The 27,438-nt window shown below is 36.9% G+C and overlaps 1 protein-coding gene across 3 annotated transcripts in view; it reads right to left on the reverse strand.

Annotated features, from left to right (window-relative positions):
• Positions 1-27,438, reverse strand: part of Csmd3 (CUB and Sushi multiple domains 3) — a 1,137,155-nt gene that overhangs the window by 146,234 nt on the left and 963,483 nt on the right. For all 3 annotated transcript variants that reach the window (XM_036207646.1, XM_036207645.1, XM_036207647.1), the window contains 3 exons: positions 15,704-15,828; positions 8,069-8,165; positions 5,942-6,046 (listed from right to left, as the gene is read on the reverse strand). In XM_036207646.1, the coding sequence (XP_036063539.1) occupies positions 5,942-6,046; positions 8,069-8,165; positions 15,704-15,828 (327 nt within the window). The remainder of the gene's footprint in view (positions 1-5,941; positions 6,047-8,068; positions 8,166-15,703; positions 15,829-27,438) is intronic.

Genomic DNA, 27,438 nt, shown 5'->3' on the forward strand with positions numbered 1-27,438 from the left:
AACAAACCCCAGGCAGGGAAGCTTTAATCAGCACAGCCGCCCAAAGGAGGGATATAGAGAAAACCATGACATTTGTAAGCAACCACCTGACAAGGTGAAGGGCTTCAGAGAAAGAGTGGAAAAGCCCAAGGTACCAGAAAAAGCATGTTGGGCTTTGGGCCAGCATCTCAAAGAAAGAAATACAACAGAAAAAAGGGCGGGGGGAATCTTCCTTTCAGAGCCAGGACGGAAAATAATCACACCAACCTAAGAGGATCTCAGGATGGCTTATAATAACAGTCGAATTCAAAGTGTTTTTCAGTATACATAGAAGTAAGAAACTTACAAGTCTAGTTCATGATCTGCTTCAACAATGGACAGGTTCATGTACGTCTACAAACTAGATATATGTTTATTAATAAAAACAATATTTTTTGAATCCTGATAGAAATTATGTGTCCTTCCATTAACAAAATGAATTACTTGAAAACAAAACAAAGCCAAAAAAAAAAAAAAGTGTCTCTGCTTGGGTAGAGGGTACTGTATGAAGTAATGTCCCTGAGCTATCACAGAGTGGGCCGTCAACCTTCCTGGTCACTTCTCGACAAGATTCCAGAGCTCAGCACAACACCGAGCATTAATCCCCAATCACATTTTAATACCAGTCAGTCAGTCTTTGTAACTGGGAGCCAGAACAATTGTCATGACTCCTTTTAGCTCTGTGTCTCCTTAAGAACTAGAGAAGAACTTAGTGATTTTACTTCTGTAAAGCTATACCTAGCCTTTACATTGCCATACCCTGCTCCCACCATTATGTTCGAATTAAATGCAGGAGTTCACTAATACTATGCTGTTGACATTGTCAATGAGAAAACAGAAGTGAAACAGGACAACGTTTCCAAAGCCCTTGCTATTCATGAAAGTCCTTTAGGCTTTTGCAGGCACTGATAAGCTACCTACAACAGAGTGTCATTTCCTCCTAGATTTTCTTTCCTTTCCTGCCCTCCACCCTACTCGCTTCCACTTATGCATGATCTGTAACTTTATTTCCTCATCTTTGGCACCACATCCTTCCCTTTCTATTTTAATTTAATCAGTGACTTTGATTAAAAAAAACAGCATATGTGACTGAAGTGTTTCTGTGCAACAATACCACCCCATCTACTGTTTATTCAGGAGTTTATTTAGTGTATCCGAAAAGGTCATTATCTCCCATAGAAGTTATCATCTAGTAAATTATTATTTATTATATTTATGGGCTTTTTATTAGAGTATTAATATTAGCTTATATTTATAATTTTGTTTACTTTAATCCAGGAAGATTTTAAATTTTGCTCCATATAACAGAGTGTTAAACAAATGCTTTCTTGTTGCTGAGGGGATGACTGATAACACATTGCTTGAAATATTTGCTTATCATTTCTTTACTGGAAACTAGTTCATAATTTGTGAAATAATACTAAACATTGTTCTTAATATTACCATAATGTTTTCTTCTAAAGATTTGTATTGAGGATCAGCTGGAACCCAAAGCATTCCATTTACTTTATAATATATGGATTTAAATAGATCTATTGCTTTTGAACAGCTGGTAGTCAATAGAAGAGTCAATAGTCTTGTTATTTAAAGCAATGACATGTGAAAGACTTATACATGATTTGTTCAGATGCTCATGCTTTACCAGTAAGTTGTCTCTCTCATTTTTTAGTCTGATATAGAAATTTAGTGTGGAAGACAGTGGTATTCACTGTTATTTAAGTCTATGGACATAATCCACATTATAAAGTTTCCATACATCTATGAAAGTGATTTACCTCATTTCCTTCCAGTTCCCTGCAGCAGAAATCAGTATCCCTCACAAAGCACTAAATATCACTTTCTAAAGCAAAGATTAGTATTTCAAATGCTTCAGTTGCATCTATGATGATATGACTTTTTTTTGTCAAAGATATTGGTTTTGTCATTATTTATTCATTTCTCTCGACTAGCCAACCCTTTAATGATCTAGTAACACAACTTGTACTCGACAGCACCTACATTTTAACTAGGATCTAGCTCAATTTCTCTTATTTATGGAAAACAATATTTTCAACTATTATAAATACAATACAAGATTAAGTAACCATTGGATACAAATGATCTCAAAATATTTACTATATATAAACAAATAATGTTTTGCACCCGATAACACATTGTAGAGGTGCAAATGCCATACACAAAATGCTTAATAAAGTTTCCTCAAGCTACTTATGAATATGATCATTTACTGCTCTGCATTATGCATGACTACAAGAATGAATGGTGGCTTTGGATTAGATCCCCTGCAGTGAAGTAAGAGGTAGCTATGCATGCCTTTAGAAGCAGCTTTAGGAACTACTGCTCTTCAAACCTTGTATGCCAGCTCTACTGAAATAGACTCAGTTCTCCTAGTATGCCACATTCCACAGCTCTGTGTGAACGTGAAGTTTGTTCTACCAAAATATCCTCCCTTTCTTGTCTAGCTGAAACTTCTGCTTAGACTCCAAGACTTGGCACAAGTGTCACCTCCTCTGTGAAATATTCTGTGAACTTCTGACATGGAGCTGAGTACTTCTTTCTTGGTGCTTTCTACCTACCCATCTCGCAGTGTGTGAGTAGCAATGTGCTGTTTCTTAAACTTTCTGCTTCATCTATTAGACTAATATTCCTTCAAGAGGGACTGGACCATACTTATCTTCACATATCCTGTGTTGAGCTTTGTGCCTGTCATAGAAAAGGTGTTCAAAATAAACACAGGTTGAATAAATGAATCCTCTTCCCACATTTGTTACGTTTTTTTTAAAAATAAAAATACATATTGCTGTTTCTGTGCTTCACAGTAGCAGAATAATAACTGTACTATTGATTAACAAATGTTAGAGATTGAACCCTTGTTGTCCTACAAAAAATTTAGCATAGAAAAGGCTTAGACCCTTGGTAGGGTTTAATTGGAGAGAAATGATACATTTCACAAGTGTGAACCAGAGAAGGTCTTATGTGTCAGGGGCATGATCTTCAAGGAGATTTTGGGATCCCAGGCCCTTGCTCTTCTTTTTCTTTCTCCCTGACCATGAGGTGGAAGATGGATGGTCTACCATATACTCCCTTTTATTGACAATTGAAGTAGTCACTAGAGCCCTAAAAGTAACAAACCTGCCTAATTGAGAACTGAAAACTTGTGTGTACCAAAATAAACATCTTCTCTCATTAAGTTGATTATCCACTACCATGAAAGTAGTAGAGAACTAAATGCAATAACTAGTCTTCACTAGTTCAGGCTGTCTGTTCTCCCACTAGGCATGTCATTCTATCAGAACATCTAGCATAAGCCATAGTGTTTCAGTACTGTTGAGGCGATAATACATAGAAAGGTATTGTCAATAAATAGGCCTGTATGAGAGGAAAGAGATGGCTCAGGAGTTAAGAGGACTGACTGATGTTCCAGAAGACACGGGTTGAATTCCCAGGATGTTAGGTGTCTGATCATGCCAGGATAAAAAACAAAACAAAACAAAATAAAACAAGAACCATGCCTGTATAAATACCAAATGTACACAGGACTGCCTAAATTCTATCACAAACATCAGCATCAGTGTTGTTATACTGTTGTTAATATATGTCAATTTCATACAGTTTATACTTTCTACACTTAAGTACTAGATCTAGTAATTCATTTATTTAATAAACACATTGATTTTGAGTGCATAGAAAACCTTAGGAATTTGACACATCATAGGACAAAATGATGTTTAAACGGACACAGCTATGTGGTATAGCTAACCATTTTGCATGGAGCATGCATATTAGTCTAAAAGTAAGTAATCCCTCACTATTCACATAGTAACCTAATTATATGCATGATACATTTGATGTAGGATAAGTACAACATCTCATATACATATGCAAGCAACAGGCCTAAACTCTTTTTATTTTGTTTGTCTAGGTTTTTTTGTTTGGTTGGTTGTTTAAATGCTTTTCCAAAAATTGGGATATGAAGAAAAGCCACTTGTTCTAATTCCAACTGAAATTATCTATAGTATCATTAAAGTTTAAGAGTAACATGTCTTCTATAGGCAAATTTCTTTGGACATTAGATCTCCAGGTGCTAGCATGGTTTGAAGAGGTTGTGAAATCTGTGCGATGTGGAGACCAGATGAAGGACATGTATCCATGGGACCTGCCTACCAATTTATACCCATTTCTAGCCTGAGCTAGCTCTTTCCTTCATCTGTTGTCATAGTAACAGCTCATTTTTCCACCACCCTGATGCCCACTGTTCCACTCTCACCAGGATGGCTGACTCAAAAAGTAAAAAAGAAAGAGTCAAAGGAGATTATTACTCCTTCAAGTAGCTTTTGCTATATATTTGGATGGAGTAATAAGAAAAGTAACTAATTTAAAAGTGTCCTGAATTTCAATTTACAAATTCTTTTCATAAAAGGGAAGCATTGTAACTGAAACCAAAGAAATTTTGTAAATGAACACAAGAAAACACAAGGAATAATTACAGAAAAAAAAGTTGAATACCTAAACTAGACAAAAAGAAAAAAATACTAGAAACATAAACCTTTGAAGACTGAATAAAAAACCAAACAAAACCTGGTAACACTTAATAGACCAATAGCAAGGACATTGAATCATTATTCTAAACCTTCAAACAGAGAAAGATGCAGAAACAAACAGATCTTTACAAGTGAATTTTCCTAAGTATTCAATGAGTTCATCCAATCCTTGTCAAATTCTTCCACAAAATTATATAGGAAGGGACACTTCTAATTTCACTGATTGATACCAGAATCATCTTGCCATTGGAGCCACAAAAACCACAATTCCAAAAAATGTTCAACAAAATACCAATGGATAAATTTAACACTCTTTTAAGAGAGCTCTATACACCATGACCAAATTAAATTTATTTTATGAATGAAAGGATGGTTTAATAAAATACACAGCAATACATGTGACACAAAATGGATGCAAAACATGGCAATATTTTGTCCTTATCTAAAACTCAACAAAGTTCACATACAAGTTATTTACTACAACCAAATAAAAGCTGTATGTGTAAGGCCCACCACAGGCATCATATGAATAGTGAGAAATGGAAGGCAGTTGCTGTCAGATCAGGAAGAAGGCACGGAAGTGCATTCTTGTCACTTCTGATCACTGTGATATTAGATTCTTAGCTAGAGTAGTCAATGGTCAATATCCCGTGCTTGCCACAGCACAAAGTTAACTTAGGCAGTTAACTAAACCAGTCACAAAAGGACACATATGGCTTGTTCCACCTTATATGACTTATCTAAAATAGCCACTTTTAAAGAAACAGTGCAGTGGTGATTGCTGAGATTAGTGAGAATCCGAAATGGGAATTACTAATCAGCCAGCATATAATTTTAGTTCACAAGAATATATTTTAGAGCTTTGATCCATATTTTTATGGACACTGCACAATTATAGATTCATTAAAAGGGTAAACACAATGTTGTTTCTTCCAATATTAAAAGAAAAAAAAAAAACACTGGCAAAAATCCTTCATTTTATACATATATTTTTTTCAAGTGAATTGACAGAACAATTTGAAATTTTAAACATTATATCAGATTTAATGTTTACTTTGTCAGAGTTGATGTCATTTGTTTAAAAACAAGAGTCTATTGTTTTTGTTGGTATTTTATTTTGTTTTGCTTTACAGGTTTTCTGTTTTTTATTGAAAATATGTTTTCCATACACTATATTCTGATTAAGGTGTACCCTCTCCCTGCCCCTCCTTGTTCCTCCCAGCCTCCCCTCCCATTTTGTTCCCTAATGTTTCTGTCTCTCTTTAGAAAACAAATAAGCATCTAATGAATAATAATTATAAAACAAGATAAGGAAAAGGCAAAGAAATCAGTATATAATGAAACCTGTTTTAACTTTCCTAGAAAGCGTAAGTTACCTTTACCTGTGTATTCAAGGTGAAATCCTGCAGCGGAGACACTGATGTCCGACTGGAAATTTAGATATAAATTATTGGATGTACTATTCAGAAGGTGGGGTATCGTTGTCCCTGAAATGACAATAGAGAAAGTGGGTCAAGGGTCATGTGGCAAAGGTCCAGCAACAACAAAGAGACTAAGTAACCTGGTAACCAGCCAACACACTGTGATAAAAACTGTGTATTGCTCAAAAACATTTGAGAAAACTTAGCAGAAATGTTTCCCCTTTTATCCTATTTTATTTCACTGGTCCTGTCTCCAGGGAGAAATACCCATGAAACAACTTCAGATAATCTCCTCAATTTGTAAACAGACAGAAATAATGTGGTTAAAAGCCATTTTGAATTTTATGGAAATTTTTGTATCACATGTATGAATTAAAAATAAAGTTTATTTAAAATTTTTCATGTGTTCTTTAAGTCATTATAACTTCAGACTTTGTATAGGTTCAAAGCAGACATTCATGAATTAACCTTTATTAATGAAATGTATATATAATTCTGCAACAGATTGAATACTTGATATTTCATATTTTTCATATATTTCTCTGACAGTATATTTTCAAAAAAAAATCCCAGTTATGTAATTATACTAGCCTGTCTCAGAGCAGATGCACTATAATGGATTTCTGAACTTCTGAAGCAAATGAACCTTGTTCCATCCAATTATTGAATTTGAAAGTATAAAATACATGACTGAACAAATTAGTTCCTGCCTATTTACTAAAAAAAAAAAAAAAAAAAAAAAAAATTAAGACACCAAGCCAGGTTCAAATGACAAGCATTGAAAATAACTATCATTTCTGTTTTGATATAAAATCCGAAGAGCATGAGTGGTCAGTGTTGCAAATATCCTGGGAACATTCATAATGACTTTACACTTGCTTTGTACAAGAGTGTGTAAAAGGTCCTGGTACCTCCCAAGGGACAATGGGAGGAAGCACTTATAGTCTGCACCTTGGTGTTTAATTGTCCCCGATCTGACTCTGTGTTCCTTAATGGCATCACTATCATTACAGAAGCGGGAGGTAAACAGGCACCAGAGAGGTCACTGGACCTGCCTTAGGACTTAGAGGATCTTAGTAATTAAGAACTTTGATGTTGGAGTCTCTCCAGCTGGGCCCTGATCTCAACCTAACTGTAGATGTACAGCCTCTGGCAATTTAATCTCTGTAAATTTCAATCAGTACTGAGAGCCATGGAGGAATTAAATTAGGAGGTATCTGACAATCTAGTCAGATGTCACACAGAGCTAGTTTGAAGATTTACAGCAGCATTCCTTTTAATCACTTTGCTTATCAGTATACCTAGTAGTAATAACATCGAACTTAGAGCATTCATGTAAGTATGCACATAGATTTACAAGACTGTGCTTCTGTTCGGATCTATACCTAACATGCTATTTATGTTCAAGCCACACCACCTCTGCTCTAGGTAATTATTTCCTTTGTTCATTAGTGATTCTGAATAATTGTTTACCTGCCATTTCAAAACCTCTTTAAAAGTTTAAAGCCATTCATCCTTAATTCAATATATTATCTAAAGTAAGCTCCCAGTTTAGCAATGCGTGTATTTACACTTCTAGAGAATTTAAAGTGCAACCACAAAAATCACAAAATAAAATTTTTTACTTCTGCTGCTAATCATTTCAAAGAAGTGATTTCACATTTCCTTAATGATCAGTACTACTTTATGTCATAGGCATGTCATTCAGTCTCTAAAATTATTTTAATGACAGCGTAGTATTCTGATGGATGGAAATATCATAACTAACAAAAGTATAGTCATATTTTTAATTACTATTATTTTATTCATCCTAAATCTTAAGACTAAGGTACACATAGTATTAATGAATCATAACTCAGTAAAATATTACTATTTGCATAAAAATCAATAAATATCTCAAAAGTATAATTAGCATGCTGGAGATTTTAAGTGGGCATGCTACCACTTCTATTTTAAAGCTTGTTGTAACCTAGTTCATTGTGTTTGGTTTATAGCTAAGCCTGAAAGAATCTGTAGGAATTCTTTCATTTCTTGTTCCGTGCCGTTGGTTATATTTCCACTTAAAATGATCTCGGATTTCTCTTTTACCTGAATAACTTCCCAGTCTTGGGGCGTTGTTGTCTCCCCCATCGTAAAAGTCCAGCGAGTCCCAGTTATGTTCTGTAGCAAAGCTAACAACTTGGACCTATGAGATAACAATTCCTGGTGAGAATTAACATTTCTAAGGCAGTACGCAGTCCAGAGGTACCCACTAGAAGGGAGATCTCAAGTGCAGACAATGTGGTTGTGGACTTTGATAGATGTCTCAACAAAACCAATCTTGGACATTTGTAGCACTTGACTCTGTGAACTAATTTGTATGCAAGAAGCCTTATGGGGCAACTGGTAGTGTGCAAAATGGATATAACATGGAAGCTTCTTGTCGCCATCTCAGAGAATATCTTTATTGAACATTTGGGTTAAGGTGCTAGGATTTCAAACTCATGTTCCAAACAACTAGCTTACATTCATGCTCAGAATATTAGCCTTCTGAATTTTCTCATTGCTTGAGTCTAGGAAAGAAACAGACAATGGCTCACAAGCAGAGAGCACTTCGTAATGAATTTTCAGTAGGATTATCCTTCAATTTGTTTCCATACATAAAATCCATTCAATTTTTTTCTTTAATATTTGCATGACTGTCAATATAGACTGGCAGAGACAATGTTTTATAACAGATTTGTATGCATCTTCCAAAGTTTAGTCTTATTAATGTGGTCATAATAGGGAAGTCACCTTGAAAGTCCCTCAAGTTGAGAAGGCAAATACTGGGCTACAATTCTGTGTCTATTCAATTTTATTTAAAGAAAGCGACATGTGCTACTTTGGTGTACCTCACTTGGCACAGTATGAGGTTTCCAGGAACCCATGGAACATACAACTGTGGATTCCGTTCTGCTTTTTAGAGGCTGTGCTGGAGCTTTAAAGCAGGGAAGGAAGAACGTTATTAGAATGCATTCATTTTAGCTAACTGGAGTCTGTTTTAAGTGTAGTCACTCATTTGCTACATAGTTATGACAATTCCGTTCATTAAGCAGTTCTTTTCTGCAAAGCAGCCCCCTCCCCCCGTCATTCTCCTATTCAAGTGGAAGCTGGCATTGCTGCTCCAGGGGTGAGTGCCACATGGCAGGAGAGATCCTGCCTGCATGATTGGCACCTGAGCTAATGCACTGTTCCAGAACAAGAAGGAAAGCCCCACCGCTACTTTCTTAAACAGTAATTCACTCCTGAGTCTTGTCTAAACTTTCCTTTTCTTCAGCTGGGAGTAATATATATACATACATATATAGTGCACTGAACTAAAAATACCTTGTAAGGATTAATGTAGGAGTTGAATTTTGATCTGAGCCCAAGGTAATGAGAAGCTTCCAAAGGAAAGAAATTATCAAGTGTGTGCTACTGTGGTTGAATAAAATCATGAGCTGGACTTAGTGAACTATCAGTAATCCAATTTAGACATTTTTTTTTTAATTTTAGAAGGAACATGAGTCCACCATAGAACACTGACAAGGAATGAAGCTTAATTACAAACGACAAACATAGGTGAACACACGCCAGTGTCACTGGGTTTGAAAGTCCTTGGTAACCTCCATCTGCACAAGCTTCAAAGACTAGAGATGCTGAAAATCTCTCTGGGCTTCAAATTGCTCACAGAAGTTATTGTGAATAAGTTGTCTAATTCACAGATTCACTAAAAATTAAGCTAGATAGCATGTATCAAAAGCTTAATGTGTACTATGAATTGAAAACTCTAAATCTTAGCTGAGAAGGATGGTGAGAGATAGTAATTAAAAACTAGACACTGGCAAAATAATTGTGCACTTGAAAGTGTAATTATGCCTTCAGCTTTCTCCCAAAGGATCGCAAAGTGGGAGGGGCCATGTAATCAAGACTTCTCTTCAAGTGAAGATCTGAACTGTCAAGGGGGGGGGGGGGACCAGAGTAGGAAAGTGAAGTGTCGTATAACTGAACTAGACAGGAGGCAGAAGACGGGCAGAGAAACTCTTCAGTGTCATGTGTGCTGACAGCGGATGTAAACCAAAGATTGGGACAAATTACTCAAGAACAATTCCTGTTTCCCCTGAGGCACTCAGAAGAGAGAGGCAGCTTTAGGAAGCCTACTACAAGTATAAGACAATGAACAGTCGTCTAATTCTGGATCTGTCGGTGTGTCCCAGAAACAACAGATCCTAATCCCAGGAACTTATAAATACTACCTTATGTGTGTGCTGGCAGAGGGGTGTGTGTGCATCTTTTCAATGTGACTGAATGGAAAACCTTGAGATACATGAAAAAAAAAAAATCTATTGAAAGAAGTAGAGAGGTGGATGAGAAAGCAATGTATCCACAGAGGCAGGATCAGACTGATGGGGCCAGAAGCCAAGGGCTGTGTGTGTTGCCATTCAATACTGGAGACAGCAGGACAATTCCCCAGAGTCCTGGAATAGGAGAAGATCTACTGGTAGTTTTATGCTTATATAATGAAGCAGGATTTGTATACTCATGTCTGGTTCATTGAGAAGATAATGCTTAAGTGGTTAAATAGCTTATTGGTGTATGGTGATCTGCTATGGTATTCAGAGAAATCTGATACAATTTGTCATTGGGATTTTAGGCAAATAGAGCTTGATATAATAAAACCATATTGGGTATAAGTTGAAATGGCCAGAAAACAAACAAACAAAAAAAACAAGCAGGCGGTGTTCTGGAATCGCTTATGATATGCAAAGAAATGGCTCAGAATTTACAATGACACAAATTCAAATAAGAGATAATGGAAGACTGTGGCAGGCATTGAGCCTTTTGAGAAGTTTGCATTGGTTAAAACTGGTCACCATGGCAGCAGGTTAGCTTTATGATGGAGTGTGCTGGATAGTTTATGTCAACTTGAAACAAGCTAAAATCATCGGAGAAGAGGAAACTCAATTAAGAAAATGCCTCTATAATGTCTGGATATAGGCAAGTATGTAAGGCATTTTCTTAATCAGTAGTCAATGGGGAAAGGCGCAGCTCATTGTGTGTACCTGGGCTGGTGGTCCTGGGTTTTATAAGAAAGCAGGCTGAGCAAGCCAGGGGAAGCAAGACAGTAAGTAGCACCTCTCCATGTCCTCTCCATCAGCTCCTGCCTCTAGGTTCCTGCCCTGTTGGTGTTCCTGTTCTGGCTTCCTTTGATGATTAGCAGTGATATAGAAGAATAAGCTGAATAAACTCTTTCCTCTCTAAGTTGCTTTTGGTCAGGGTGTTTCATCACAGCAATAGAAATACTAACACATACAGTATGTTTCTAATTATTAAAAGCAGATATTTATCAGAAAAAAAACAAATATTACTTTACTCTGGAATCATAAAATCTTAGGAAATTCATTTTGATAATAATTATGTGACAAATATTTCCATAATTTCACAAATATTTCTTTTGTTGTTTAATATAGTCCGTTGGGAGTTGTCCTGGAAACAGTCTTGTAAAATAAAAAGGGAAATAAATGAATATATAGCTCACAACATACTTATCACATTATATTAATAAGGCAAACTGTTCTTTATGTTGATATTTTCCCAAAGGAATCTCAGTCATAAATTGTCTCTTTTCCTTTTCTAAATTTTTCTATGAAGGGTTAACTTATTTCAACTCCAATTTGATTCATTTAATATTCATATAGTTCCATATCCCCCAAATTAAATGTTGCTTAAGCCTGTATATTAGTTATAAAACAGTAAATAGCCAAGTTTAAACATAAGAGATGTAGTAAATATGTGTTTAGCATGACAGATTTTAATTTAGAAATATGTCCTAAAATAGAGTCAATATGGGGAGTTATTTTTCAACATGCTAAACCGTCCTTCAGAGTATTTAAAAGTTAAATATATATTTCATGCTATGAGATTTCTAAATAGTCTGCTAAAACAGGCTTCTTTTTTTCTGAGTGGAATCACTGAATAAAGTACTTCCAAAGTAGAGTTTGTATTGGCATTGACATGCACAGTTTTGAGGGTATTTGCCTAGCACAAGTGATATATAACAGTTTTGCTGCAGGTATCTTATTAGTTCATTATGCACTGCTAACTCTCCAAATCATTTCAAATCTACTGCTTGCGGAGGTGTCTATTGATTTTTCTAAAATTATTAACTGAGGTTGTAGTGCCAGCTCTGGAGTAGCTGTCAGAACAGAACTGGCCACTGCCCTAGCCCTTGGGAGCTTCCAACAATTAACAGATAATAGAAAAATCTGATTGCTGTTAGAATCAAAACGTATAAGAGGGAATTTAACCTTTTTAATCTAGTTCATAGAAAGTTTATCAAAGAAATATATTTTGGACAGAACCAAGAGTAAGGTGAAGTCAAATAAGGAGAGACACTGGGTACTGTCAAAGACAGAGGAAAGAACATTCACGGTGTCTGCAGGAAACAGGATGCCATGCTGTTACAGAGATGGAAGTTGTGAACATAACAAACTTCTAAAGATGAGAACTGAGTATAGATGGAGCAACTGCTGCTGAGGATTTGAACTGAAGACGAAATTTGAGTGCTATAGGTAAGAGAGATAGTATGGGATTGAGTTTTCAGGAGTTGTTTCTTTGTTGCTTGGTCATTTTGTCAGGAATAGACAGAAAGGGATATAGCTAAGACAAGGATGAGAGCTGCTTGATCTTTTGTGGTAAAAGTACAAATGGAAAGAAATACAAACACCTGAAAAGAAAGTCCTGACCCAGTTTGTTATACACAATATCAGACAGAATAAAAATCACAATTTGTAGCTTGAAAACTTGACAGGATTAGGGACAACCTCATACAGAGAATGATGGAGAAAAGTGAATGGAGAGAAAGAATGTTAGAAAAATCATTTCGAGAAAAATTCATAAAGTTACCATTGGCTAGCTTAACAATAAATTTAGCTGAAAACATCCATATGCTGGTTTAGATAGTCTAAAGCTGGGGTTAGAGATGTGAGCTTCCTATATTTTCCAAACACTATCATTAATACTGTTCATCATACAGAGAAAAAAAGGAGCTTTTGGTTCATTTTGTTGTTGTGATTTGTTTTGGTTCTTGTAATCTCTTATTCTTAGGGTCATTCTTAAAAGGTACTGAGAACATAGAAGTAAAGAATCTGCAAAGAGGTTAATATAACCTAAAATAAATGAACCTCAGACTTTTAAGAAAGTTAGAATAGGAGAGGGAAAGTTATTGAAATCCATGAAAATATTGATGTAAGAACTAAGTGGGGAGAGTTTCGTGAGAGTGACCAGAGACTCTGCCGGCTTTAGCTGTGTTGTCTCAAAGCACAGATGAGCAAGGCAAAGGGTCTAATCGCACAGGTGCTCATGGGAGAGCAGTTTGATTAGAGCATTAGGTACTAAAGCCCACTTCCGGTTACCAAAAATAGGACATGATAGTAGAGAGTAATAGGAGTTCTCAAGATTATCATTTTATGATGGCATCAAAATGAGTAAGCTGATAGCATGTGAATAATCAAAGACATCCTTCATAACCTTATAAGTAAATGAGTTGAGAAAAGTCCTATCTGATTCACATTTCAGAGTACAACCTGGGGTATGAACAATCCTGAAGTCTCTGCTGATTCTTTTTTTATTTTTCTAGAATATGTATTTGGGAGAAATCCAGGCAGTGCTCATGAAAGGAAGGAGGTAAAGATGCCTTAAAGAGGGCATGGGCATAATAGAATACCTGTAATAGTTTATACTATTAAATTAGAAGAGAGGAGAGATGTACTGTGGGTTAAAAGTTCACGTAGGAAAGGGTAGACGGTGGGCTAACTAAAACTAAGGATGTATAAAAAAGCTTTATGAACGCCCACGCCTTTGCAAGCTAATTCTCTACATATGTATAACTGTATGTGAGATCGGAGGCATTCTCCATGTGAGAACAACACTGCTCCAAGAAAACATGAGTTATTAAATCAAAATGTCAGTACCAGCTATGGGACACCACCCTATGAATTACTACTAATCATGGACACACACTGCAGAGGCCTCTCCTAACAGCACAGGTAATTGACAGAACGAGATGGTCCAACCTTCTATCTGAAGTCACCACAGGCTTTGGCTTCTAGGACCTAGAGAAATCAATCTCAACTAACTAGGAAAATTCTTTCCTGCTGTGTAGCTTTCAAAGTCCTGGAATGTGCCATGCAGGGTCCTAGATGCAGAAAATTCATAATTTTTCTTATTCAGCACTGAATTCTGCATGCTACAATACCAACCTGTATGAAATGATGTGCCTACTGCTGCAATATTGGCATGTTGTAATAATAACAGTAATAATAATCAACTATTTCTTGATAGGATTAGAGGCCTGTCCCTGGGAGCGAATTTGTGCCTGATGCTGTGAAACTGGTCAAAAGGTCAGGGGTGGGAGGTCATTGGCCCTGGTGGGAACCTATTCCTGTTTTTTTTACTAAACACTCATGTTGTCGAACTGCCCTCTAAACAGTTTTCTTTAAGTCCACATGTTACTGCTCTCTCAACTGTGTTCAAAGAATCTTGTTTTTACAGTGGGTACTGATTCATATAGAGACCTTACATCTGGCCAAAGAGTTAAGAAAAAGAAGCTGTGAATGAGTAGGGGTACTCACATGTAGATGGGACATATATTTTAACCACACTCCCAAAGCTCAGGGAACATTTTAAAAGCTGGGGTAAAAGGAATGTAAACACCAGAGCAAGGGGAAGCATCCTGTGAAATGCCATCTTCTCGACATGATGGAGACATCATACTTATAAACTCACAGTAGCTGTAGTTACCTGTATGTGACCTGTACATGATCAAGACATTCAAGATTCCAATGGATAGCTTTAATGACTTTTTAAAAAAATCATGTTCTCTCTCTGTCTCTGTCTCTGTCTCTGTCTCTGTCTGTCTGTCTCTCTCTGTGCAGTGAGTGCATGCTGGAACTTTGAGAGTGCCACAGAGCAAATCTAAAACCCAGAGACTTCCCTGCAGTGACCACTCCAACAGACATACCATCTTCCTCCATGTAAGTAGCCTAACCTGTTGAACCATTTTGCAACCTTGAATTTAATAGTCTAAAAAAACAAAATTTCATTTTGTGACATTTATTGTCATATTTCAATAATACACAATGTCTGAGATTTTCTTTTATTCCTCACAATTTCTATTTTAAATATTTGCTCTTAGAAAGCAATGTGCAGAAGCGATGTCCTTGAGAGGCGATTGCATCTTGAGGTCACTGACCTCTTCAATTGATTAATCTATTCAAGGTTAATAAGTCATTGGACTATTCAGAGATATGAAACTTTAGCAGATGGGTTCTACTTGAAGTAAGTTTCTGGAGGTATGTCTGTAAAGAATTTATTTTTACCTTAGCATCTTCTTTTTTTGATGGAAATAATCTAGGCCAGAGATGACCATACTGAATCTCTGATATTCATATCCTTGAGCTATCTTATCTCATGATTCTGTTGAGCCTGGCAGATTTTTTGTTTGTTCATTCGTTTTTGTTTTTATTATTATCTGTCTTCTTGAAAACTGAATTTGGTTTTATTTTCAAGTTAAAAAATAATAAATATAATTCTATTAAACTTAGTTATGTCAAGCCAAACTATTTGCTAAATTTGAAGAAATAATATGCATTCTGTCATTTCTGAAAATATCAATTCTAAATATAAAATGAAAAAATAAGAAAAATAAATAAGTATTCTTACTTGAATGCCAGCTCCCTCTGGCACGGTGATTTTCCAAACACAATTCAAATTGTTGTCATAAGGCTCAGGATATCCAGGAGACAAAATAGTCCCTTTGCGCTTAGTTAAAATCCCCCCACAGGGCACTGGAAGTTAAACAGCATGAAAGCCAGTTACTTCTAATGCAAAGGATTAAAATAAGACAAAGGTCAGAGAGAAAATCTCAAACTCAGAAGAGGCTTGTAAACAAAACCACATCACATTAGGTTTTCAGACTCCAAGCACACCACAAAAATACCTACAGAAATTAATTATGCAGCATTAATGGAAGAATATCTAAAACTCACACAATTATGATTATCATTTTTCTTGTAATCCCTAAAACAGTTGACTTTCTCACACACAATGTAAAATAAAATAAATCAATGCTTAATACAGATAGAGAAGTTTATGAATCACTCTTGGAAGTTATTTGGCACATCCTTTATTATTCTTTGAGGGGTAATGGGATCTTTTGAAAACTAATATTGATCCTGGAAGTAATTACTACGAAAACATTTATTTAAATCCACTCCATATCACAAGACTTCTAATCACTGCTGTATTTAAATTCATTTAAGTCTCTGACTGTCCAAACTGACTATAAAGTGTTTTTTCTTCATCTTGTGACTGAGGAAACCGAGTCATTAAGAAGTTAAAAGATCTCACAGTAAGTAATGAATTTGGGATTTGCATGCTGGGATTTGGAGCCAAAGTCCATGTTCCTCACGGGAGGAAGATACTTGATGTGGTTATTATCAGTCTAACTCTTACAAAAAAGAACAATATGTTCTATGTTCTTCCTCTTAAATCTACACTGAAGTCAGTTGAAGTTCCAGCCTCCTTCAGAATGTGTTAGATTAAGGTCTTGTGTGGTGAATGACTTTATTCAGATTCTGGGCATTGCCTAATTCAAAACTCTTGAATCCTCTGTCCCTTTGAGAATGTTCCTCAAATTCATCAGAATGTCAACGTCTTAATCCTCAAAATGCAAACACTACTGAATCTAAAATGCGTTCAAAAAAGGTGCAGAGTATTACTAACATGAAGAAACTAGTGCATTGGTTAAAATATTATAAATCATTAACATGTTATACTTCCTTTGGTTACAACTGTTATTATTTTGAATACTAAGGTGCTCTGTTGCTTGAACATTTTTCCTAGTTTGGCTATGATGGTAGCTATAAATGAAAATACAATAAAACACATGGTTTGTATGACAGATTGGAGAAGGAAAAAGAAAGAGAGAGAAACAGAAGCAGAGACAAAGAGACAGACAAGAGAAGGAAGGGAAAGGCACCTGGGAGGCCTGGAGAAGTCTCTAGGTGTCCTGCTCCTCTGCTTTAGAGCTTTGAGACCAGGTGCCATCAAGCTGTCCCTGTTCCCTGAGCATTTTGATTATAGGAATGCACAGGGCCATGCCCAGATTTTGTATGTGGTGAGGGCTGGGATTCAAAGTACAATTCTCTTGCTTGTGAAGCATACAGTTGTACCTACCAAGCCATCTCTCCTTTACACACATGTTTATAAAGAGTTTTAAATAAATGGATCAGTTTTGTGACACTTCTCAAATCAAATGCAAAATTCCAGGGTACTTGCCCAAAAGGGTACTGTAAAAATTTTAACAGGCTGACAATTGTTTAAAGTCATTTGGTTGGTTTTTTTTGTTTGTTTGTTTTTATTTTTTCTTTAAGTTTATGTGTGTCAGTGTGAGTATACACATGTGTGTAGATGCCCTCAGAGGCCAGAAGATGATGCTAGATCCCTTGGTACTGGAGTTACAGGTGTCTATAAGTGCCTCTTGTTAGAGCAAGAAGCATTCTGAACCAGTGAGCTTATGTCTAGACTCCACCTGTTGTTCTCTTATACTACAATGCTAGGGTTAAAGAAAAATCCAATTAAATTAGTCAGAAAGTATTCTGCAGCTTAAAAAAATATCAACAACTATTGTATAGGGCACAAAAATATCCTGGATGGATTGGAAAACGAATCAAAAAATAAATATTTGCTCCAAAAATAAATGATAGATGATAGATAGATAGATAGGTAGATAGATAGATAGATAGACAGACAAACAGATAAAACAATAAAAGAAGGAAAATGGCTCACAAAGAACTTTCTGGTCCTTGGATGAATTAAAACACAACATTTCTTCTCTTACATCTTTATACTATTCAGCCAAATTCTCATTTTCTTTGCCTGACATATTACATTGATCATAACCCAGGCTTCCCTGTATAATTTATATATAATATAAACTTCCAAGTTTCTGTCAAAATGATCTTCTAAAGTTATAAAATGACATGTTACTTCTCCATTAAAAAAAAAAAACACACCATATAAATACACTCCATTTCATCAGTCTTTCTCCCTCTAATTAATTACCATCCCTCAGTGAATACATTTACTTACATATCTTTTCCAAACACCAAGTGTTTACATCTGGCCATATACTCTTCCTCCAATATACACACTTCCCAGTCTAAATTTCAAAATTCACACATCCAAACAATACCCATTCTCTCCTACATCTCAGTGGCTGTTACCACCGCTCACACTGTTCCTATGCCATAAAATTAAGACTCATTTTGATTTCTCACTCTTGCTATCACATTTTCTATATCACATTCAGTCTCTCAACAAATCCTCTTAATTCTCCTCTCAAGCATGTGGTGGACTAAAGGCACACGTCAGCCAATAAAAGTGCTGCAGTGAAAGCCTGAACCAGTCCCTGAACCCAGCTTAAAACAATGCAGATGGGCCGGGCAGTGGTGGTGCATGCCTTTAATCCCAGCTCTTGGGAGGCAGAGGCAGGCAGATCTCTGTGAGTTCTAGGACAGCCAGGATTATTACTCAGAGAAATACTGCCTCAGAAAACCAAAGCAAAACAACAACAACAACAACAAAACCCAAGGCAGATGAACCAGCCTGAATCTGTAATCGTCCCAGCATTCCTGCATCAGACCATGCAGCAGACAGAAAAATGGGCTAGAAGCTCATGGGCCTGGAATGTGCAAAGCACAGGGAGATCCTGCTTCAGGAAGGTGGAATTTAAGAAGAGACTCCTGAAGTCATTCTCTCCCTTCCACACAGGTATTTTTGTATGTGTAAACCTGCACTCCCTCGTGTATGCATGCACTTACATGCTTGCACGCACACGTGCACACACATACGAACACACACACAATAACACAATAAATAAAAAAATTTAAAAAAAAGTATATCCTGACTCAAATCTCATTTCCAGGACTCTGATCTTCCTCTGTAATTTACCTTTCCTTTTGTCCTTCACTTCTGTGATAATTTCCTATGCAGTCTTACGAATTCCACTCTGGTTTTTCACTAGAGTGATTTTTCAGAAACATATCCTTTCACATTCCACTCACTGACTCCCTGCAATATTGAATTAGCACTGGCAATGGCCTTCAAAATCCCACCTTTGTCTCCTCTCTGTAGAACTGCCTCTGTGTATAGTGTTCCAGACACCTGTGGACTTTCTCATGTTTATGTGTGCCTTTCTCAAGACAAAACAGGGATCTTACTACCAATACAAGAAAAATAATTTATCTACCTTCTAGTGCTGATTTCAGAATTAAAAATTACACTTCATGTAAATGTTAATAATTGTTATTTATTACTACAGGCAGTGTCTTTCTTGACTGCATGTAAAGATGAACAAATGAGCCAAACAAGAAATGAGAGTTGAGGCCTCGTGGTGGTGGCACATGCCTTTAATCCCAGCACTTGGAAGGCAGAGCCAGTCTGGGAGTTCGAGGCCAGCTTGGTCTACAGCACAGGCTCCAAAACTACACTGAGAAATCCTGTCTCAGAAAAAAAAAAAAAAAAGAAAGAAAGAAAGAAATGAGAGTTGAGACATGTTCACACACACACACACACACACACACACACACACACACACACACCTTCAAAAATGTCCCACTCAGAAAGAAAGAGACGGACTAGATAGGTGGTGCCATTACCGGCAGACACTTCCAATGAATGTGATTCTGGGTCTGGAAGGCACTTGAAGAACACAGCAGATAATAGTGATGGGATAAGTGCGGCGAGCCCTGACCAGCAGGGAATAACACCACAACTCGAGGATCCTTCTTCAATCACGGTTTATTGAAGCGCTGCTTGGTTGAGGGAGAGCTGGGGGTGAGGGGCCCCCGACCACGGCAGTTGACGGGCTTTTTATGCAGGATGTGGGCGTGCTCTGCTGGCCTGATACACTAGGCGCATTGGGATTGGTGCATTGCTGTTACTGGGCGGAGTTGAACGGGAGAGCCGACTTGGTAAACAACCCAGGGCTCCGCCCTAGGAGGAAGTCAGCGCCATCTGAGCAGGAGAGCCGATGTGGTAAACAACCCAGGGCTCCGGCTGTCACAGATAAGCAGTTCATTAAAGACTTTTCCCTCAAGGGCTGTAGGTGTCACTGCCAGGCCTTTTCAAAAGAGACCTCCCCCTGACAGAAGTCCTTCTATCTGAGGCCTTCTATTGTCCAAGCTATTAGTGGCTGCAGGGGGTTGTTTGAATCTCCAAGTCTCAAGCAGGACAGCCTTGGGGCTTAAGACTGTAATCTTAAGAACACTGAAGTGTAAGAGGGTCAAATTGAGGAGGAAAGCTCTGGATCCAGCTGAACTTTTATGATTCATTTTTACCTGTTTTATAACTTCAAATTTTTTATTAAAGTTATAATTCATGGTAATTTATCCATGAATTGTTTAGATTGCGGCTTTGTACAAGATTTCACTTGTCTTATATTTTTCCAATCCTTTCATTTAAATTCATTTTTGTGCAGTTTTCCTATAGAACTTTTCAAAATTCATTTTACATACCAACCACAGATTCCCCTCTCATCCCTCCTCCAGCTCCCCTTCCCCTACCTCCACCCCCTCACATACACACACTTTTTATCCTTTCCTCCAACAGGGTAAGTTCTCCCATTGGGGGGCAGGGACAGCTAAGCCTGGTACATTCAGTAGAGGCAGGACCAAGCCTCTTCCTGCTCTCTCGGTGATAACTATAGGTAATGAGATCCAGAAAGCCAACCCATGCACCAGGGATAGATCCTGACCACACTGTGCAGGGGGTGGGGTGGGGGTGGGGGCTCAAACAGACCAAGCTACACAACATTAAAACCTCAGATGTGCTCAAGTAAGCATCAGACCGATATGGCTATGTAGAGCAATAATGAAATTTGACTGCATGAACCTGTGGGAAGGTAGTTTAAGTTGTTATTACACCTCCACATGCATTCAGGAAATTATCAGTTATTTGCTGAAATCCTATCATTGAACAAAAGCTCACTGCTCAGCTGTTATGTATCAACAAGGCCCTCTTTAGTTGAGTATAAAATAGTGTATTAGCAGGGAAAATGAGATGGATTCAAGGAGATTAGGAAACTTTTAACAAGCACAAAAGCTATATCCGCATAATATAGTGGATGTTCCATAAACAAGAATATGGAGAATGGATGGAGGATGGGAGGCACGAAGCGGGTTCACAAAGGACAGTTGGGAAGTTTCAGTGTGAGACTCGAAAGAAACAATGCTGTGAGACAGAAAAGCATCGAAGAGTAGTGTATTTTAATCCGTGGAAACAGGAAGACCAAAGGCTCCGAGCAGGACATAACTTACATAAACAATGTCAATTCAAACTAAACAAAAAGCAAAGAGAATTTGTAGGTACAAACTTAAGATAGTTCTGTGCTGACTGACTTTCATATTAAAATTGTTCACACATCCAAGTTTTTACTTAAAAAAAATAGACACAATCATTTGTATTCAAAATACTTATTTTTCAATTCACTTGTGTCTGCTTTATATGCACTAACGTTTTGCCTGCATGCGTACCACATTCACGCAAGGCCACTGGAGGCCAGAAGGGGGAACTAGAACCTCTGGAATTGGAGATAAAGACTGATTGGTGCTGCCCTGTGAGTGCTGGGAATTGAACTTGGGTCCTCTGCAAGCACAGCAAGTGCATTTAATTGCTGAGTCATCTCTCTAGCCACCATATTCAGAAAATTTTGAAGTTGAAATATTTACACTTCAACATAGACTTATTAAGTAAAAAATACAAAGGTTAAAGTCTTATCTAAATATAATACAAAACAGATCAATAGCATTTAAATAGCAATTTATCCTGAGATAAATTTGTTGTTAGCTATAAGCCAATTAGTACTAGTAATGCATAGGAGCAGCATAAACAGAATATTTTCATGGAAAAGGCGAGGGACTATAAAGAGTTGGTAGATCTCAGACAAGTCCTCAAGGTTTGAGAATAATCTTCTTTTGTTACTCCATCCTCTTTTCCTACTGGAGCTGGGGACCTGGTTTCTGAACCTACCAGAGCAAAGGTGATGTTCTCTAAACATATAGATAGGAGATTCTACTATAATAGGGATATAAATACAGAGATGCTTTAGCTAAACACATGAGATTTTTACATGGGTATCAGGGCAATTGAGAACAGAATGAGAGCTTAACATCTTAGCTTAGGGATGACCCCATAAGCCTTGGTCACTTGGTCATAGCTGTGTTGCTCAACTGTCCACAGACATGTTAAACACTTTGGAGTGTTTGTGTTGGCCTTAACTTTATCTAATCTTTCTCTTTCACTTCAAGACTGAACACATCAAACAAAGTATAACTCAGATATTTGCAAGATTTAGAAGAACATGATAATCAAACAGATTAACTATTAACTTTTACAAAACTTTGTTCCAGACTACCTGAGGATGCCATGGGCTCTCCTATGTTGCCAGAAACCCAAGGAAGGGCTCAGTGTTTTTGTGGTTGCTGTTGTTTTTTGGTTGTTATTGTTGTTTCGAGACACAGTTTCACTGTGTAGTGCTGGTAGCTGTCCTGGAACTCACTCTGTAGACCAGGCTAGCCTGGAACTCCAACATCTGCCTCCTTCGGCCTCCAGTGCTGGGATTAAAACCTGTGCTACCACCACACTGGCTGAAGGACTCAGCTCTTGACTTGACACCATATCACCGGTCTGAATTTTCTTTATCTGACTTACTCTGTTCTGCAATCAGATTCCAATAACAATAGAACTGCACAATAAACATCTTATCACAAGTGTCCGAATTCCCCTAGTATACAGCAGCAAACGTCTTATTGGTGACAAGACCCTACTGGGCTGATGCTGAGATAATGGTCAGTGAAATGACGTTCTAAAACAGCCACCTGTGCAACTCTTACACTTCCCCATCCCCTTTCTCTTGCCTATGTTACTGAAGACTCTCACTCACATACTGTTAACAGTACTTCTTTGTTTTGCTCACAAAGTCATGATGGCTAAAACCCATTTCTCTGCCTTCACTACCATTCATTCTTTTGATTGGCCTTTGAGACAGGTAGCCAAAACCTGGTATGTTGGGAGGTCGGACGCTGGCCTCTGTGGTACGTCTAGTAACACTATCTTCTAGTCTGAGTGCAGGACACAGTTTGTCCTGAGCTTTTTCTTGGCATAGCTCATGTTATAGCTTTCATAGGTTGAAGTTACATGACTGCAGATCTTCCTGGCAAAAAATTTCAACCTAGTGAATGTCCTTGAGTGGAGTAAGAGGCATAGATCCACTGGTACTGTGGGCATTTGTCCACTTGAGGGGTTCTGTATAGGCTCCCATTTTTGTCAGTTCTCTGCCTGGACAAAGCTGTTCTTCATAGCACCTTTTATTTCTATGTGGAAGCAATTAGGATAACATTATCTTGCTGTGGATTAGCATCTTTTATTTCTATGTGGAGGCAATTAGAATTCCATTATCTTGCTGTGGAATATAATACACATTACAACTGGCTGAGACCTTACCTGAGTGGCAAAAGAGCTCTGTGACACAGCACAGAGCAGATCCTGGCAGGGAAACGATAGTGGGCATCAGAGAGATTCTCCCCCTGAAATCAGCCACCTCTCACACCTTAAAGTCTGGAAGGGTGAGGCAGGAAATATCCCTTGATGATTTCTGAAATAAAATCTGGCTAATTCTTCCACTGTCTTGGTAACTGGTCCTCCTTTTTGTCATATCTGACTAATCATCCCATTATCTTGTCAACTACTTCCTCTTAGCTTCTGATAAAATGGTAATTATCACCAAATATCCCTTTGTAATCTCTTAAGGTTGCCTCCTGAATACAATGGTCTTATTCCAATTTACAAGCAGAAAGTTTCTAAATTTTCAGTTGAGGTTTACATTTCATTAACAATTGTATTTCTTTCTTTGTTTATTTATTTTCTGAAACAGAGTCTTGCTGTGGTTCCCATGCTGGACTCAAACTTGCAGGCTCAACTTCATGTGTCTGCTTCCTGGGTGCCTTGGACCATAGGTGCATGAAACCGCAACTGGATAACATTCTCTTATTAAATGCTTGTTGAGTCACTAGCTTTGACAAAAGCAGTCAAGTCAAACAAATGGAGTTGTACCTCCAATGTCTTAGAGATTTCCTCTGCCAAACACCCAACTCAACTGCATTATTCCCAAGTTGTACTTTCTATAAGATAATATGAGTACACCTGGGCAGCTTCTTACGACTTCATAATATGGATAGCCTTCCCTCCATTACTCAACAATATGTTCCTTATTTCTATCTGAAACATCAATGGGGGCTTTGCTGAGTCTAGACCAACAGTCCCTTCATGACAACCTTATTATTCTCTAAGAATAATTATCTCTATGGTGCTTTACAGAAATGCAGCTCCATCCAGCACGTCTCTCAACCATTGCAGCTTTGATCCATTTCCCAGTTCATCTCTAGAGTTTGTAAGCAGCATCCAATTACGGTTGCTGATTCTTTGACCTAGTTCATTTACACTGCTAAAATGATACACCACAGACTGTATAACTAATAAACAACAGGCACATATCCTCATAGTTTGAGAAGTTGGAATGACAACAATCCGTGCACTAGATGATTCCCTGACTACGGAGAGCCTGTTTCCTGGTTCACATTGATCATTCTCTTGCTGTGCTTTCCACAGCACAGAAGGGAATGACATCTACTTGTAGTCTCTTTTATAAGAATAATAATATCATTCATGAGGTTAATACCGAATCACTTTTCAAAGGCTGCCCTATGTGCATATAAACACATTGTAACTTACCAATTAAATATTTAAGTAGTTACAATAGTTTACATATAAAGTTTGAATATGACATCCTACCCACCTGCACCCCAGGATTTCATTTGTTGAAGGCTTAGCCTCCATATGACACTGGTGTTTAGTTGTTATTGGATCATGAAGAAACCTAGTTCATCAATGAATCAGTCCATTCATTGTTCAACTCAACGCTAAGTGAGCCATTAGGAGGAAGGGCAGAGCAGACAGACATAGGCCATGAAGAAGAGAGGTGATGTTTAAAGGTATAGCTTATATGCAGATCTTCCAATTTTCTGCTTGTTGGATGACTAGAGGTGGGTAGCTTTCCCCACAACGGCCTCCTGCCACTAAATGTTCTCCTATATCTCGAGCTTATATCCATTAATTGAGCCTAAAACTTAATTCAGATCTATGAAAGTTTGTGACAAAATAACTTTTATTCATTTAATTTGATTTTCTTATGAAGTTGAAGAACTGACCAACATGACTGTCACAAGAGTTTTGTTCAGTGTTAAGCAAGATTAGATTATACTACCGTGTGTATACTTTCACATTTTATAGCTGGCTTTCACTTCCTTTCTTCTTCAAGTTATAAGTTGTATTCATTTTTTCTTTTCTCTGAATCAGCTAGTTTTTCTCCTTTGTGTCTTTTCTTTATGGAAACCCTATCTTGTTTTCATGTTTTGATGAAAAAGAAAATGTTGTCCTTCATAAGGTAGTATTTGAATTCTTCAGTCACAAAGAAAGGAGAAAAATCTGAATAAAACTATTGCTTTGTACCTATTTAAAAGAAAACTATAATTTCTTTAATTTAACTTTATTTGCATTATATGTTTTTGATTCAAACAACATCCCACTCTTACAGAATTATTAATTTTGCTAATTAATACACTAATCAATTTTATTAATTTATAAATAATTTTAATTACAGAATTATTAAAATTATTGTTTACATGGAGCAACTGATGAAAATAAATTTCATTGTAATTCTAAATAATTTTATAATGATTACTGTTACAATAATGTTAAAAGACAAGTTGTAGTCTTATTGGAGGAGAAAGTTCAAGAGTCCTGTTGTATACCATAATGATTATAGTTAATAATTTGTTTATGCTTTATTCATCAGAAAGATATAAAAGTAACTTCCCAATAGATTGTTTGAAGATTTAAATATGTGTTTAAATACTTAAAACTAGGACTATCTAGTGTTAGAAACTAGGCTTTTCCAAGCCTTTCTTCAGCAACTCAACACAAGCAGCTATATATCATCACCAACATCCCAGTGAGAAATGCTTACCCTTTAAAAGGTCCCTGCAATCACAGATCATTCTCTTGTTCTCTCAATATGTCTCTCTCTATCTCTCATCTTACTGTCTCTCTGTCTCTCTCTATAATCAATACTCTGAGATGGCCTTTCATGTATTCCCTCCCAACTCCCAATAAAACTCTTGTATGAAATCTGTTGTGTGGTGTGATCTCTGCTGCATTCCTTGGATCCAATCTAACACAGTACTTCTCCCACTAAACCCTAACCTCTTGGCTGTTGTGACAGTTATTAAAAATGCCTTAAACTGAAATATCTTTAAACAGAAGACCTAGATTCAAAATTATCCAACAAATAAAAGCAAACCCAATCTAACAGCACACTGGATACATTAATCACTATATCATCCCAGGAAGGGAAGGATGGTTCAGCATTTACAGAGGTAAATCTGACACCTCACAGTGACAGAAACAAGGACAAAAATTTTATGCAATCATTTCAGTGAATTCAAAGGAAGTATTTGACCAATTTCATGATGAAAATGTGAAACAAGTTTGGCTTATAAGGAACACACCATAATACAAAAAGTAATGTGTACTAAATTAATACCTAATATCATATTGAATAAAGGGGTAATATAAACAGTTATAAGATCTGGAGAAAGAAAATCTGACAACTTTTCCCACTTTCATTCTGGCTACCACAAGTCATAGGCAGAACAACAAAACAAGAAAAAAAAAGAAATGATAAAAGAAAAGAAAAAAAAACAAATAAAAAGAGCATTTACCTGGAAAAGAGGAAATCAAATTGTGATGGCAGATGATATGATCTGTCTTTTAAAAATATCAATTGACTACTAAAATCAATATATAAATTTATCAGTTTTGAGATACAAAATCAATAAGCAAAAATTAATAGCACTTAATTACTACAAATAAATAAATCAATAGCCATCTAGAAATAAGAAAAGAATACCACATCATTACCAAGGGATAAATTTTGCCTAAAAGTTATAAGATTTTTACAATGAAAACTCAGAATACTGCTGATAACAATTGAAACACACACACATACAGAGAAAGGGAGGTAGAGTATTAAAATAATGATTGATAGAATTGATAGAAGGAATAATTCAGGATGAAATGATAGGCAAAGATATTTTTGATAAGACTCCTAAAGGACAAGAAACAATGGCAACTAGAGAGGGCATTCTGTAAAAGTGAAAAGTTTTTCAGAGAAAGGAATTATCATGATAGTATAGAGACAGTGTAGAGAACTGGAAGAGACATTTTTGGATTATCCATTGGAGAAGGAACTTATCTGGTTAAAAATGGGCCAAAATTAT

Source organism: Onychomys torridus, chromosome 16 (genome assembly GCF_903995425.1).
Source record: "Onychomys torridus chromosome 16, mOncTor1.1, whole genome shotgun sequence".
In the NCBI taxonomy this organism is placed as follows: Eukaryota; Metazoa; Chordata; class Mammalia; order Rodentia; family Cricetidae; genus Onychomys; species Onychomys torridus.